The sequence below is a fragment of the Geospiza fortis genome, unplaced genomic scaffold (genome assembly GCF_000277835.1).
Source record: "Geospiza fortis unplaced genomic scaffold, GeoFor_1.0 scaffold154, whole genome shotgun sequence".
In the NCBI taxonomy this organism is placed as follows: Eukaryota; Metazoa; Chordata; class Aves; order Passeriformes; family Thraupidae; genus Geospiza; species Geospiza fortis.
The window spans coordinates 2,616,761-2,632,086 of record NW_005054397.1 but is presented as its reverse complement, the minus strand read 5'-3'; the positions used below and the strand labels follow the sequence as shown (position 1 = coordinate 2,632,086).

At 36.2% G+C, this 15,326-nt stretch overlaps 1 protein-coding gene across 1 annotated transcript in view; it reads right to left on the bottom strand.

The window, feature by feature from the left end:
* EXOC2 (exocyst complex component 2) overlaps nucleotides 1-15,326 on the bottom strand; it is a 115,767-nt gene that overhangs the window by 49,978 nt on the left and 50,463 nt on the right. The window contains exons 12-16 of the mRNA XM_005425835.2: nucleotides 10,804-10,929; nucleotides 7,543-7,667; nucleotides 4,239-4,307; nucleotides 3,819-3,976; nucleotides 677-798 (exon numbers count right to left, since the gene is read on the bottom strand). Of these exons, the coding sequence (XP_005425892.1) occupies nucleotides 677-798; nucleotides 3,819-3,976; nucleotides 4,239-4,307; nucleotides 7,543-7,667; nucleotides 10,804-10,929 (600 nt within the window). The remainder of the gene's footprint in view (nucleotides 1-676; nucleotides 799-3,818; nucleotides 3,977-4,238; nucleotides 4,308-7,542; nucleotides 7,668-10,803; nucleotides 10,930-15,326) is intronic.

Here is a 15,326-nt window from a genome sequence, read left to right as displayed (position 1 = left end):
AATCCCATGGCCCTGCTAAGAGAATTAGTAGATCAATCTGCCCTGATTTTAAGAGAGACATTTACTTCCAGGAGATCTACTTAATTGAAATTTAAGTTTCAGAGTTGAATACAAGAATGGCCTCTGATGGTATAAAGTCATATTAGATTTAGAGAATGTGTTACTGGCTTTCACAATCCAGACATTTATGGCAAAAGTTGTGCACACACCAGGAAACCCTGGGAATTACAATGTAAGTAAAAAGCCCTGGAAACCACACAACTAATATAAAGGGCTGTGGATTGGTTTTTTGGGCTTTTTTTTGTCCTTGGGGGTGGGACACAGCTTATTTAATTCTTCATGTTACAGAAAACCTCAAGAAAGAAATTAACTCTATTTCCAACATGGAAAAGCTGCATCGTGAAATAAATAATTTGCATTGTAGAACTGTCTCAACTCAAAAGAAACAAGTCTAACCTACTCTTATTTATTACACTGAGGGAAGAAAATACTCATTACTTATTTCTGGCAGAAAAATCAAGTATCTGAGTAACCCTTGTTAGAGACTACAGAATCAGATGAGTGAATTGCCACTACAACATCTATAACAAACACAATTATCTATCAGACCATGGTTTGGCCTCATTAGGAGCACAAAGAATGACAGTGAGCAAGGGGACCTGCAGCCTTCCATTACCTTCAGCTGTGTGTTGTAAGGTCACAATAATGCAACGTACACGAAGGTCCAGAATAAGATCCTGGATGATCTGAAGCATGTCATTGGGTATCTCAAGTGCAGTAAGAGACTCAGAACTAAGCCTAGAAAAGAATTAAAGTTAGGTGGAAGTGTAAATCTGAAGGTTTTTTAAGCTGATATGACTACACTGAATTTTTCAGACATTTTCTGCATATATAAATACAACAGCTCCATTCTCAGTGTATCTTTGAAAATGAATTATCCCACTCTGAGAAAATTCATTATTTATTTAAATAAGAAGATTGTAAATGCAGATTTATTTTTCTCTAAGATGACAATAATGCCATCACAGCAACATGCCACTTCTTCTACTGTCTTCTTGCACTTCCCTGCTTGATCTCCTGTCCTATGATCCAAGAATAATCCGTTTGGAGCAGAAGCAACTTTTTTTTTTTGCTTTTAGATGAATGCCTAGGTCAAATACAAGATCCACAATTGGGTTTCTGAGATATTTTTTTACTTGCATGAAAACAGGAACCACGATTAAGCTGCTAGAAATGGTGATGTGGCTGTGCATCAGACTGCTAAGAATATACATATTCAAGGAGCCAAAATACAGCTACTGCACCATGGGCAGAATAAATTAATTCGCTGCTTTGCTTCCAACTCTCACTAGACACAAAACACTGGTACTATAGGTGAGGATGGAGACATTAATTTCTGTTTTTTTCCTTTAGAAATCGTAACACAGCAGCTACTTGCAAGAACTAGCATTTCAGCTTTCAACAAAAAAGCTGCAGCTGTACTCAGACTTAGGGACACAGGGTTGTCCACTGTTTTTATCCAACTCCTGGATATGTAAGCAAGGACAATTCAAATGCAGTCATTGCCATCTGCCCTGCTGCTAATACTGAGCGAAGTACAGGTAATAGGAAGTGCCAAAGTGGAGGAATAGGAAGGCACAAAGCAAATGGGTGGAACATTTCCAATCATCCACCTGTAGGCTCCAGTTCCATGCCCCTGGTATTGGGCACAAACCACCAAACTCCTGCCATTAATGAGGCTGCTCTCCACCCAGCACAACCACTGAATTAGGAGACTAGAAAAATCTGTACTATCTCAGCCAGCCAGGAAACAGAATGTAAATACCCATCTGTGACAAATTTAAGTTACTTTAGACTACACAGAAGCCCTGTACTTTAGAGTTGATTCCACTGAGCACACAGCTGTCACATCCCTAAGATCATCCTTTTTCTTTTTTAATATACCCTAACAAATACATACCTTTCATACCTTTATAGTAAAATAAAAATTTTATCAGCAATGGCTCACTTGATTGCATAGCTCTTAATTATTCTCTGAACCTATTCATACTGGGGAATGGGGTACAAGAGAAAGATTGTGCTACTATCTGTGTGATACACACAAATATGTGTGTGTGATATCAGCTATGTGAGATGTACAAAGGAGCAGAAAAATTAAGATCGCACAGATGTTATCTAATGTTATCTAACTTGTTATCTAATGCTGTGAGTTCTATCACTCTTAAATACAAGCAGAAAACAGTAAATCATTTGTGAGATGACAGAAAAGAGTAAAATTCTATCATGTGCTTCACAATGACTTTTGTGAAAATAAGGCTTAAGCTATTACATAACTTTGCAACAAATAAAGGTCTTAGGCAATGTGTAGACTCTTCTTGGGAACAGCCCACCTTCATCACTAGTGAGTCACAAGAATTTTGTCAGACTGTCAAAGTGTGGGGGCTTGAAAATTAACCTACTTGCAGCACTTGCACAAACTTCTGACCTGGTCACAACTGATCAATACTCTATGATGACATGTTCCATTCCTCTTCTCCAGATGCCCCTTTTATTCTCTACTTTTGATCACTTTGCAGTAGTCTAGCCCACTTTGCTCAAGTGCCATCACTAAGTAAACAAGGTGGGGAAAGGAGTAGGAGGGAGAGAGGATTTCCCCAGTTCTCAGTTCAGTTGTTCATTACCAGGGTAGTGCCCGGAAAGCAAAAGGAGATTCTCTGAAAGAGAGTCTTCATAGTCTGTAGCCTCAGCCTGGATCTTATCTCAGATGGCAGGAGCACAGCTAACCTTTAGAGAATCATTGCTTACACTTCCAAGACAGTATTACAGATGTGCAAGCACTAAAGTCTAGAATTTTATCATTTGAGTGAAACTCATGGCTAGCTTCTCATAAAAGAGTGCCCCTTTATATCTTTTCATCAAGTCAGTTCCTTCTTAAATTGAAAGCCTTCCATAAAACTCAGCCAGAATAACAAACTTCACATGGAAATATTTTTTCTATGTGGTTACAGTGCAGATAATTTAAGTGACAACAGAGTGACAGAAAGTGTCAAACAGACTTGACAACAGGTGTGTATCACCCCATCTGCACTAAGAATATATACATGATTATACCCCTTTCTTTTGTTCATCTGTGCTTTGCCTGTTACCTGCTTTGAAAACTCAAGATAAAAATACAGTATCATACCCAGGTATTACTCAAAAGGAGTAGTTACTTTTCAAAAGGTAATGACAATTCTTGTAGGCCCCACAGACAAATGCAAGCAAATTTTGTATATCAGTGAGTAATTTTGCAATTAATGAAATGTACATCATTAATTTTATTAAAAAATATAAGCTGAATAATGTTATAAATAGGAATATCACTTTCCATTAAACAACTCTAATAGTAAACTGTGATCTAAGAATAACTACAGTGAAAAGCATGACATTTTCACCCATTTTGGCAAAGACAGGAAGATGTGTAGCAAATGCAGCAAATAATTGCTTTATACCCTAAAGAATTAAATTGTGTTTCATTCACTGAGTGCCTATGCTCTATGCTGTGCCAGGCAAATATTTTGTTCAAACTTTTTCATAAGATGCAATGGGAAAAAAATGAATATATTATTATGTAATAAGACTATACCATGAGACATTGATAATTACACTTGCACACAGAATCCTAAATCTGACATAAGCAATTTTTTTTGCAATCCTATTTTTGAAAATGTTAACATTCTCAAAATTCAGGGTATTTAACACAATGAACAAAACATTTTGTCTTAAAGCACACATATTCCATTAATAGAATGATTTTATGGGTCCAGAGATGCATTTACCTTACAGTCTGGATAACTTGTGTTAGCCACTGGCCAGAAAGTTCAGATTTCATCTCCCAGCCACCATACTGTCTTAATTCTCCTTCTCTGAGGCTGAATGGAAGCAAGGCTCCACGTATAAGTTTTACCAGAGAGTGCATAACTTCCTGAATCATTTTCTGCATCAGAAGAAGGGAAAGAAAAATCAAGGAAAAATCTCTACCAAGATGCTTAAGCAGCCATGTACTTGCTATATACAACAAGCAGAAATGTTAGATTTACATGGGCTCCATATGGTAGAGAAGGGAGGAAAAGGAGGTATGAGGATACACAAATTATTTAGGAAATCTTATTTTTCAAGGTGACACTAAAGTATCTTGCCATGAAGGGCAAATGAAAGAAATTAGGGTTCTCTCCACCACATCTCCCTCAACTACTTACCTTGAAATCATTCTGTCTTTGCCTAGCATTTTTCTTCGATCTTTCCATTTGGCCAGATTTTTCAGCAGTCTTGTGAAAATGAGAAAATTGAAAAGTGTAAGTATCTTATAACCACTGTTAAAATAATTCTGAAAAAGGGGGTTTCAAAGTGAAGAAGTGAAAACCGATGAGTTTATGATGTAATTATAAAAATGAACTCAGGGCATTTCAGTAAGCAAAGACTACATATATATCTCAATAAACTCAACTTACTGCAGATAAGTACCCTTATGTTTAACTCTGAGGAAAAATGTGTGCTTAAGACAAAGTCAGAGACAAGCATAAGAGTAGCTCAAGCAGTACAAACTTCCTGAGGTTGAAGTTTTCTCACTGCAGTGTTAGTGAGATCTAAAACATATATAGTCAATTTGTGCATCAAGTTTACATGAAGAAACTGTATTTTTTTTAATGTGGAAGTTGGTCAGAGAAAGACATCAATGTGAAGTGGGAAACAAATTTTGGAAGGAAGGCAATTTGGAAATGCATGATGTAAGGGGGAGGGCTGCAGGGTTTTTGTTTGGTTTAGGAACAGTATTTTGTTACAATGCTCTTTAAATAATTCAACTAATTGTAAAAGAGACTGTAAAATAAGCAGCAGCTTTATTGCCACTTTGAGAACAGCGGAACATGAATACACTTTGCATGAGACAGTTACAGTTGAAGAAAAACATGATTTGACTAATAGTCTTCCTGTTTGTAGTTCTACCCTTCTGTGAAGAGTACCAAGATCTCAGTAAATTACATTGAAAAAGTTATTTCAAATCCTAGGAGAGGTGCAGACGTTGAATTTTATACTTAGAAAATCTCCTATTTTATGTTTGTACAGCAACATCTACTGGACAAGAAGTGCAATAACATGATAGAAGTGTCCTCAAAGACGATCAGTTTACTTGCAAATGATTCATTTCAAATGCTGTTTTTCAAAATCCTTTTTTAGTTAAAGCATTTAAGATTTTTAAAAATAAAATAAATAATTCAAAGTAAGCAAAAATTAGAGAAAAATCAAACTGCTTAACAGTTTTGGAAAATACATAGCTATAAAACTCTTGTATGTTAAAACTCTGAATTATACCATTTCAGTCAAGGAGAACAACCTTCAAATTATTGCTGCATTTAACTCCCACTTCTCTCTTCTAAAGCATTAAGAAGAAAATAAGTTGTATTCCTTGAAACTTCAGATAGTAACTTTAAATTCACACTGGTTTACAGCTGGATTAAACAGAGCAATTCATAGATCCTTGATACAATTTTTTTTTCAGTGGTTTTGCTGAAGACCAATCTTAAACCTTTCCTGCACAGACAGACCAAAACTATCTTGTGGTAAGATCAACGGTTACTACTCACATTTGTGACTTCACCTAGAGTGATTCAAAGAACTCAACTTTTCAAACTGTTGAAATACCACACACATCTTAACTGACAATATTTTAAGGCATACAGCTAATCTTTCAGAGCTAAAAAGAACCCCCTCCCTGCCAAAACCCTACAAACTGAACAATATAAAATACATCTTGAAATGCATATGTGGAGATTTTCTTCCTACATTTTTTAAATGTCTTGAAGACTTAAATAAGCTAACTGAAATAACCCTGTATACAATTTTTATAGGACATTTCTTAGGTAGCAATTGCCTTGCTTCCTGAATGATGATATATACCATGCAACATGGTAAAAGAATTTTGTTTGTGGACAATTAAAATTTGAATTGTTTCTCCCAGCAAAACACAAACTTTCAGTCTTGGATGCACTGTGATGACAGATATTCTAAGGTGCTCTAGAAATCTTCCAGCTTATGCCACCCCCTCCTCTCACTCATCCTCAATTGACTGTGGCATGCAGAGCACACAGGAGGAATGGATTCCTTCCTATCTCCCCAAGAACTTGTGGGGCTTCTGTAAGGACCAAAGGAACGGAAGAAATCAAATGCATGGGGATTAATTTCTCAGAAGTTCAGAATTAGGCCCAGACATAGAAGAACATATGTACCTTACAGACTAAGAACAAAACTACCTCTTCTGTTTTTTTAAGACATTGAAATAATGTTTTGTTCAGGCATGACAGAAGATCACTACATTTTCCACTTGCAGTCATGTTCATGAGCAGAACTTCTTAACCTTGTTTACAGTTCAAGCCCTTGTTTCTCTAGAAATTGCTTTCTATTTCATTGTACACAGAAAAAAAAATCACAGTAAACTTAACAGGTGAATTTGTAAAGTTTAATTTTCAACAGTACTAAAGTTTATTCTTGGTTTTACTTCCCTCACTGAACATTAGGTGTAAATATAATATCTTTCTTTTGCTTTTGATCATGTAAAATGAGGATCACACATAGCACCTATTTCACTGAAGCTATAATGCTCTGTACATTGTATTCAACATGTAAAGGGCTATAGTATCTATTAGTATCATCATATGAAAATGGTATATTGATTTATAAACAGTAGCAAAAGATAGATAAATGAATTCTTTGGAAAATAAGAACATAAGCTTCCAAATGCTCTTTTTCAAAGGCTTTTGTTTTTCCTACTAAAGCTACAAAGAAGAGTAGATAGATGTGATGACTTCAGAATTTAAACACAGCAGAACATAGTATACCACAAATTAATTATCAAAAATTAATTTTGAGAGGTACCCTTTCAAAATCTGTTAAAAGTGTGCATATAAAAAGAGCATGTGTCACAAATCATCACTTTTGCTTTTCTCCTTCTTCTTGCATTATCAAGATGATTTGAAAAAATCAGATCATCTGAGCAAGAAGGAGTACTAGCACAGGTAGTTGCAGCTGACTAACCTTCCAGACTAGACTCCCTATAATGTGTCTGTGAATTCTGCTCAGTGCCTTGGTTATTTTGCAACTCTGGTCTTGAACCTAACCTCACTTCCAAATACTTAAAACTCAAGAAATGAGTACTCCTTTTCCAAAGAAAGGAAGCAATATTTTTTCTGTATGACTCTGCCTTTTACATATCTCTACCTTTCAAGCTATGTGTTAATTCTTCAGATCACCAGTGAAGGGCCAGCTATGAGTAAGAGGTGAAAGTACTCAGATATTATTGAGTCCAGCAACTGGAACACAGACACAGCCGCATACACAATCCCCACTGTCAGAATTTAAGGTAATTCCACTGTATGCTTACATTCTTTTAAAAAGAAAAATCTCTTACTAAAATATGCCACTACTTCTACCAGTAAAATATAATGCGTCAAATATAATTATTACAGACCTTTGTTACTTATAAGTCCTTTATTATAGAAGAATCCATACCTCACTGAATAAACTTCCATTCACATAGGAAACCCAGAGCTTCCAGAAGTTGGGCAGCTGACTTACAACAAGTTTTGTCAACTTTTCAACAAACACAACTTGCTGAGGTGCTTTGTATCGCCAAGCTAAAAGGGGGAGAAAGGATGGAAAAAGCAACATTAACAATTTTAAAAATAACAAGAACGTACTACTATCTTGCTGCTGCACTATATTACAAGTGACTACACAGCATATATAAAACCTTTTGGGTAAAAATAAAAGAATGTAAACCCTAGTCCAAATACATGTACACAATCTGTACACATACAAGCTCTTTCTTCTCTTGTATGCTTACAAGGTGCCAGTACTATGACAGTATCTACAGAATAGTTCCCCTTGTGGAGGTATCTAAGAAAACCCACCTAAAAATCCATTCAGACAGTCTTCTGTCTTCAAACCACTTTAAAATGTAAGGTAATATGAAAGTAACCAAGACATTAGAGAAGTTTCAAATGAAATCTTGACAACAGATGACTTTTTCAGTTTCCTCTGCAATGGGTGAAAGGGCATAAAGAGAAAGCTGAGCAGAGGCAGATGTAGTCATTAACACAGAAAATAAAGGAAACCCTGTGAAATACTCTTCTATAATTGTCTATGTCTCCGTTGAAACCATCATGATTACAGTGGTTTAACAAAACAGGGTATCAGCACAACAGTGATAAGAGACTTGTATTTCAACTCAGGAACTACAGTCTGCTTTGGAACACTTGGACAAAGAAATAATATATTTTTTGAAAAACCCCAAAACAAATCACCAAGGCCCCCAAAACACTTTAAAATTACATGTTTGTTGATGTGGTGGGTTTTTTTACATATAAACTCAGGTCTTGTACAAATGATAAATTTAAGAATATGATATCAGCCTATGTAAAACTGTGGAAATGCAGAAAAGTGTTGCATGAAATAGCGCTTTTTGTATCTACTTTGCTACAGAATGTTGCCTACACACAACAGGAATTCATGAGTTAGGCAAAAATAGCTGCCTAATAGCACTTTACATACTAGTAGGCTTCACCAGAGCCTCACTATTTTATTGTGCTGGTAGACAGTCCTGAATCTCCTTGAAGTACAGTATGCCTTCAGCAACTTCCATTTCTTGAGGTGTGGATCACGTATCGCTCCACTTCTTTACTGGAGAATAGAACATCTGCCCTACCCATTTCTTCTCATGGCCAAAAAGTTTAGGCATTTTGAATTAGTATTTGAAAATAAAATCATAATGGAAGTCCAATATTTGGAAAGAGGGTCTGACATAACTCAAGTGCAACTATGCTGAGAGTGATATATCTGTTTAGGAGATATGGAAACATCAAAGCTCCACTAGAAAAGCTCCTAGTGTGGACACACATAAGATACTTTAACCAGCTTGGTTATGACTGCCAGAGAACTGGTCTAGACTCAGTGGCAGAAAAACTTTCATTAATAAGCTGTGACAATGCCAGGAAGCTGTGCCAACACAGCTATAGCAGCAAGGCTCTGGAACTTCTACAAACCCCAACTTCTAATGAAAAAAATTCAGTTCCTTTGAGAAACCACTTCATCTTTGCCAAAAGCTCCAGTACCAATCCAAGGTTATGACCAGAGATTTCTATCGGTAACTGGGAACATACTGGCAAAATTTACTTCATCTAGGAAATTATTTTCCCCTCAAGGAAGCATATTTCAGGCTTAGTCCCAAGCCTGCAGACAGCAGATACCTCTTTGAATAAGCTACTGCACATCATATCAAAAGCTTATGGCCATAAATTCAGGATATTTTTACTTTGTTACTAGAGAAAGCTCCAATCTATATCTTATTCCATTGATTTTATTATAATCTCTGCTATACCATTCTAAAGAGGAAACTAGAGCTACTGTCTATTGTTTACATATTCTCATGAACATATGCTCAAGCAAGAGCTAAATGTTACTTGAACACTACAGTTTTGAATTCATAGGAATTTATTTAATCAATGTCTTGGACAATCACTGTCAAACACATTGGAGGAAAAAAAAGCTCCAAACACACCAAATCACAAAAAAAGCCCAGAGATGCCATTCCTTAATTTTACCAAAGACTAAAAAGATCCACAAACAAACTGAAGACAGAACACATCACAGCACATTTGAAATGGCAGCTCTTGCACAGGCATCCTAAATTGTAGGTTTGCTTTGTCTCTCCACTCAGAGAAGAACAAGGATGGCAGAGTTATCAGTTGTCATGTGCATCTAAGCACCAAGTAACCCAACTCAGAGGCACCTATTATTGGGATGGATTATTAAAGTGCTCAAATTCTCCAGTTTTCCTCTGAATCTTGGTTTAAATGGGTGCCTACAGAATATGCAAAACTTATTGAAATTTTACCTTTTTCAGTTTGTAAAACTATAACTAAGACTTTAAAAGTAAAATGACTCATGTGGAATTGTCAGTCATATATGCAATTAAGTCCCTGCTCATGCAAAATAATTCAAACAACTTAAAAATAAACTGGATTTTGGGTGTTGCTTGCTCCATTAAGTGTGGTATTCATATTGTTAGTGGATGGCATTCAAAAACAACCAGCAATTTAGTGTTTTGCTTTGTAACACTTAATCACCTCCATGAAAGGCTTTAGGCTGAGAAATGACAAGGGTAACAGTAAGACAGCTATTTCAGTAAGGAATGATCTATCCTGTGAAAAGCATGTTTTCTGTCTCCTGTGATGTCATCACTGAAAGATTCCTGAGAAGTTGTTTGCACAAGGGTATTGATGACAAAACACAGAAGGCCTCAGCAGGTTGTGGAGAGACAGACTGCTTGAGCTTAGTCAAACATTTTGTTTCCCTTTTTGCGTTTAAAGAATCAGAAAGCCAGCTATGTGAAGACACAGAAGGTGCAATTGCAAAGAGAACCATCTTAGCAAACACACACAAAAGGTATAACAAACAAAATGTAGTAGGTAGTAGGCGGCCATGCATGCAGGAGAAAAGATCTGGTCTTGTAGAAAAAAATATTTTTACTACTTTAACTACATTCTAAGAAGCAAACCTTGAACTTGAATTTTATGAACTGCTCTTTGCTTGCAGAAAACATGGATGACTTCTTCAGTAAGCAACAATGGTGTATAAGAAGAAGGAACTGTATTTTGTAACAATCCAAAACAAACACACAGTATGTGGGTTTTTGTTTGGGCTTTTTGACTACACCACCAGTGGACAGTGGGGCCTGCAGCTTTTTTTTTTTCAAATAGAACAGATGCCTACCATCATCACGGCCAGCCTGAAAGCTGCTGCCCCTTTTCAGTGAAGCAGTTTGACTGAGATGGCCGATGGGCGATGGACGCACATCACTGTCCAGGTCCAGCATGGGGCTATGGAGCAATGCGCTGCCTGGGGAGAGGGGAAAAACCCAAAAGTTAAAATAATTTTGCACATCAGTTGACATGAATGTGCATGCTGCATGTGGAATTCTAATTTAATTCAGTGATACAAATGTTATCTTCCAAAAACATTCTTTATTTAGACTTTTAGTTCATCTGTATCAATGCTATTCAATACCACAACTACTGACTCCTGTAGCAAAGTCAAAACCACAAGTACCATGGGGAAAATGCCATTCTTTGGCCTGTATCTTTCTCTGTTTATAATTAATGCCTACAATTAACAAGTAAATTAGCAAGTTGCTTGAAAGCCATGGATAAAAATGTATTTATGCCATTCGTGACATTGCCCATGCTTCTTTTCTGGTGAACGTCCTAAATACACTTTTCAACAGCAAAAGTTTCTTTTGTGTCTAGCTGAAGCAGTTAAAGGCAGAGTGTTCAGCTATTACTTAGCTGCTTTGCCTCTATGAAGTTCAGGTAGAGAAAATCCATCCATCAGGAATCAGAAGAACTAATGGCATGTTTCCTTTGTAAATGTTCTTATTTATACATAACTACAAACCCACAAAATATTTTCCAGTGTATCAAACAATTTTTTTTTATTTTGAGTGTCTGTCCACATGTAGGTCCCTATTCACAAGTCTAAGTTAAGATCTTATCTGATGGAGGTAGATACTTGGAGTCTAACATGCATTTTGAAAAGCAGCCATATAAGAAAAATAAGAGGATTATTATAATTTTTTTAGTGTACTGTGACACTGCCAATAAAAGTCTAAATTGCTGCTTTATGCATTTCACCTTATAGAGACATTTCTGAAAGTAGTCATTAAAAAGTACTTCAGCATTGCTCAACTGAGCTGTAACAAGTAAACTTAAAATCAATCAAAATTCCCAGAATTACAGAACATCCCAGGTTGTAAAGGATCTCAGAAGACCATTTAGTCCAACCTTTCATGGGAAACGGGGCCAGGGTGAGATTATCTAGCACTCTGTCCAGTTCACTGTTGAAAACCTCCAGTGACAGCAGCTTTACAATGTCACTGGGGAGCTTACTTCAGTGATTGATTGTTCTCAATGCAAAAAAATATTTTCTTATACTGAGATGAAACCGTCCCTGGTAAATAATCCTGATTTTTGTAGTGAGAATCTCAGCATTTGCGTTTATACTGTTGCTCTTTTTCCATTGATACCTACATTCACTTAAAATAACAGGGAGGTCACAGAGGACGACCACCAGCTGTAAAACTGAAATACTCAGATTCAGGAGTAACACAAAGCAAAAACTACTCAAAGCACATTTATTTGGGTGTCAGAGCAGCATGGCAGAAAAGATACACCTAATCCTTTCCACAGCTGGGGCTTAAAGAGCAATATAAAGTATTGTGAAACTTATCACAAACTTCCAATAGGTGACAGTATTGGGTTTTAGTTCATTTTCAAAGTTCTTTCTCTGATAATTCTCTAAAGGCTTTTAAAGAAATTTCCTATGGCCTTTCACAGCAGCATTATCATTACCAAAATAACTGTCAGTTCTTCCACTCATCATCTTACTGTTCATAGTATAAGACACAGAAGTAAATAGATCCAATTTGCTACATCATTCACCATTGTGACTGACACACTGCATTAACTGACTCAGTGGACTCAGCCTCCCTGTCTTCAGGCTGTGCTATGATTCTGTTCACTGTGTAACTCCTACACCACTTATTAAACACAGCTCATCTTTACAACAGCTTTAAAACTGATGAGTTTTCAGCAACACAGAATCTGCTGCAGTGATTTAAGTGTATTATCCACTGTCACCACAGACAAGATCTACAGTATGTAGATCTTGTTGAAGAGTTTGAACAAGAATTTGTGGAAAGATTTTTCCTTTTGAAAGAACTAAAAATGCACAATAATGAGAAAGCAAAAAACCATAGCTCTGCAGTAAACAGCATCCAGGAAAACAACCCAGCCATCTTACAGAATTAAATAAAACCAAAACAAATGAATTCCTCTTCAGATTAAAAAAAACAAACAAATCATTATCTTACAGAAATTCTACACTGAATAGAAAGAAATTTGTAGGAGACCCTGAGAAAATTTAAGTCTCACACAATTCCTGGGATTTCAGGAACATTTGAGTGAGATTGAACATATTTGCATTTTTTTTGGAAAAAAAAAGAAAGTATGTCAAGAAGGCTAAGTCAAAATTGTCACAGGCATTGCTATTTAAAATATATTTTATTAAAAAATGTAAAAAAACACTGTCAAGAATGTAGCAGCATTATTTTCACAAAAAATACAACAAAAAATTTCCTCTGATCTCTCTGCATACAATTTAAGTTCTCAGATTTCAGACAGCGTGTTAATATAAAGAATGCCTTGTAAACAGATGGTCTCTAAACATGACAGTGCCAATTAAACCTCAGAATTAAGAAAAACAGACACTCACCAAAACACCTTAATGTGAATTAGCTCAATTAAAATCACTTGCTCGAGGTAACTGTATTGCTGCTGATGCACTAAGCCCATGCAGCCTGAATGGTTTATACATTCACCACGTAACAGAAAACATGTAAAGAATACTCTCTTGTTCCACCAGAAAAACCACATCATCAGTTTGCTGGCGTACCAGGAAAAGAAAGTTTAACATGAACTAATTTCTTAATTGGTTACACAGCAGCAGGGAACTACAACAGCACATATACCCTCAGGACTAATAAACATCTGGACTACATTAGCAAAGCTGATCTTGCTCTCACCCTACCAGAAGATAGCGCATGAAGACTGCACACTAACACATAAATCTTGTAAAAAACAGTGAGAGCTAACTTACAAACAATTTTTCTTCTATCCCAAGTCGTTCCCTCTCTGGAGCCAGCAGCTTAAATTTAGCAGCGTAATGCAATACAAAGAATTAATAGTAGTATGGACTGCAGACAATAATATTTATAAACCTAAATAAACTAACCAAATACTAATTTACTGCCCACTCAGTATTTGATTTGTGTACTATTTTTACATTCCTAGATCCTGAATGTAGGACAGCAACAATTGAGAGTTTTGAGAAATTAACATTTTACTGTGCTAACAGGTTTCAAGAAGTATAAACAACATGCAAAAATATTCCCGGTAGATACTTACTTCTAAAAAATACATTGCATCTTTGAAGGTACAAAAGTACTTTTTTCCAAAATGCCGCATCTACACGGAGCATATCCAGTGCCAAGTGTATATTTAACCAAGGAAACGCAGGATAAAAAAATACTACATTATCTTCTCCTACCCACCAGTAATGACAAAAGAGAAGTATAATTAACAGCTTACTACATTTGCAACTATATAATCATGAGAAGAACAAATATGAAGTTTTAAGGATCCCAGTACTGCTTTAATTTTATTTTTAAAGGGTTTTAATGGGTTTCAACTTTTTGTGCACAGACATTTTGAAGGTGCGCATTTAGAGGCTACGTGAAATAAAAATATTTCAGTGGTTTTGTTCACTCCTCTTCTGTTCTAGTGCAGTAAGATCTCACCAAAACAAGAATCTAAAGAACACAGTAAAAGTACAATTCTTTTTGATATTATTTCTCTAACTCTCTGTACATCAAAAGTCACCTGCACTGAAGGTTTATCATACTATAGGTTTCGACACTACCAAACAAACAGTACAGCACAAACCTTAACCCCATTTTTTGGATTGTTACCTGCAAGCTATCAGCAAGCAGGGCATTACAACCTCCATTAAATAGACAACTGACATGAAATTTGCCTAAAATAAATTTTTCCATGATATACAAACCAGTCAATGATTTAAAATTTTAAAAGTCGTTTTACCTTCATATTCCTAAATTATTACCAAACTGAGTGTAAAAATTGTTCTGCAATGTCCATTGCTCCACAACTGCCTAGGTTTTCCCCCCTCTCTGAGTCTGGCAGGCAGAGGTTTCTTGAAGGAGTTGCACATCTCTCACCTCCCTCAATAATCCAGCCTCAGCAATTCCCTCTGCAATTCTGCCAGCCCAGTGCATCAATTACATGACTTCCAGTAGAGATTTTTACAAAAGCTACTGGTGATGAGGGGATTAATATTGTGCCATTACTTCCTTCAGGGACAGTGAAAATTGTTAACAAGTGACCAACCTTAGGTTAAGTAATTTTTCAGTGAGATTTTCCATGTTAAGTCAAATGTCAGTCATTACACAGACTTGCTCCTATACAACACCTACATGTACATACAACACAAACATGATGTTTGTGAGCAAGATTAATTAAAAAAGAAGACCCTACAAGATGTGCAAGCAGGTGAACACAGCTACTGTGTTTTCTCACCCATTCTGTATTTTACAGTGAATTTTCTCACAGGCTACAATAGCGAGGGAAGGCTGATCTGCAGCCTCCTGACTCTCAGAAGGGCGG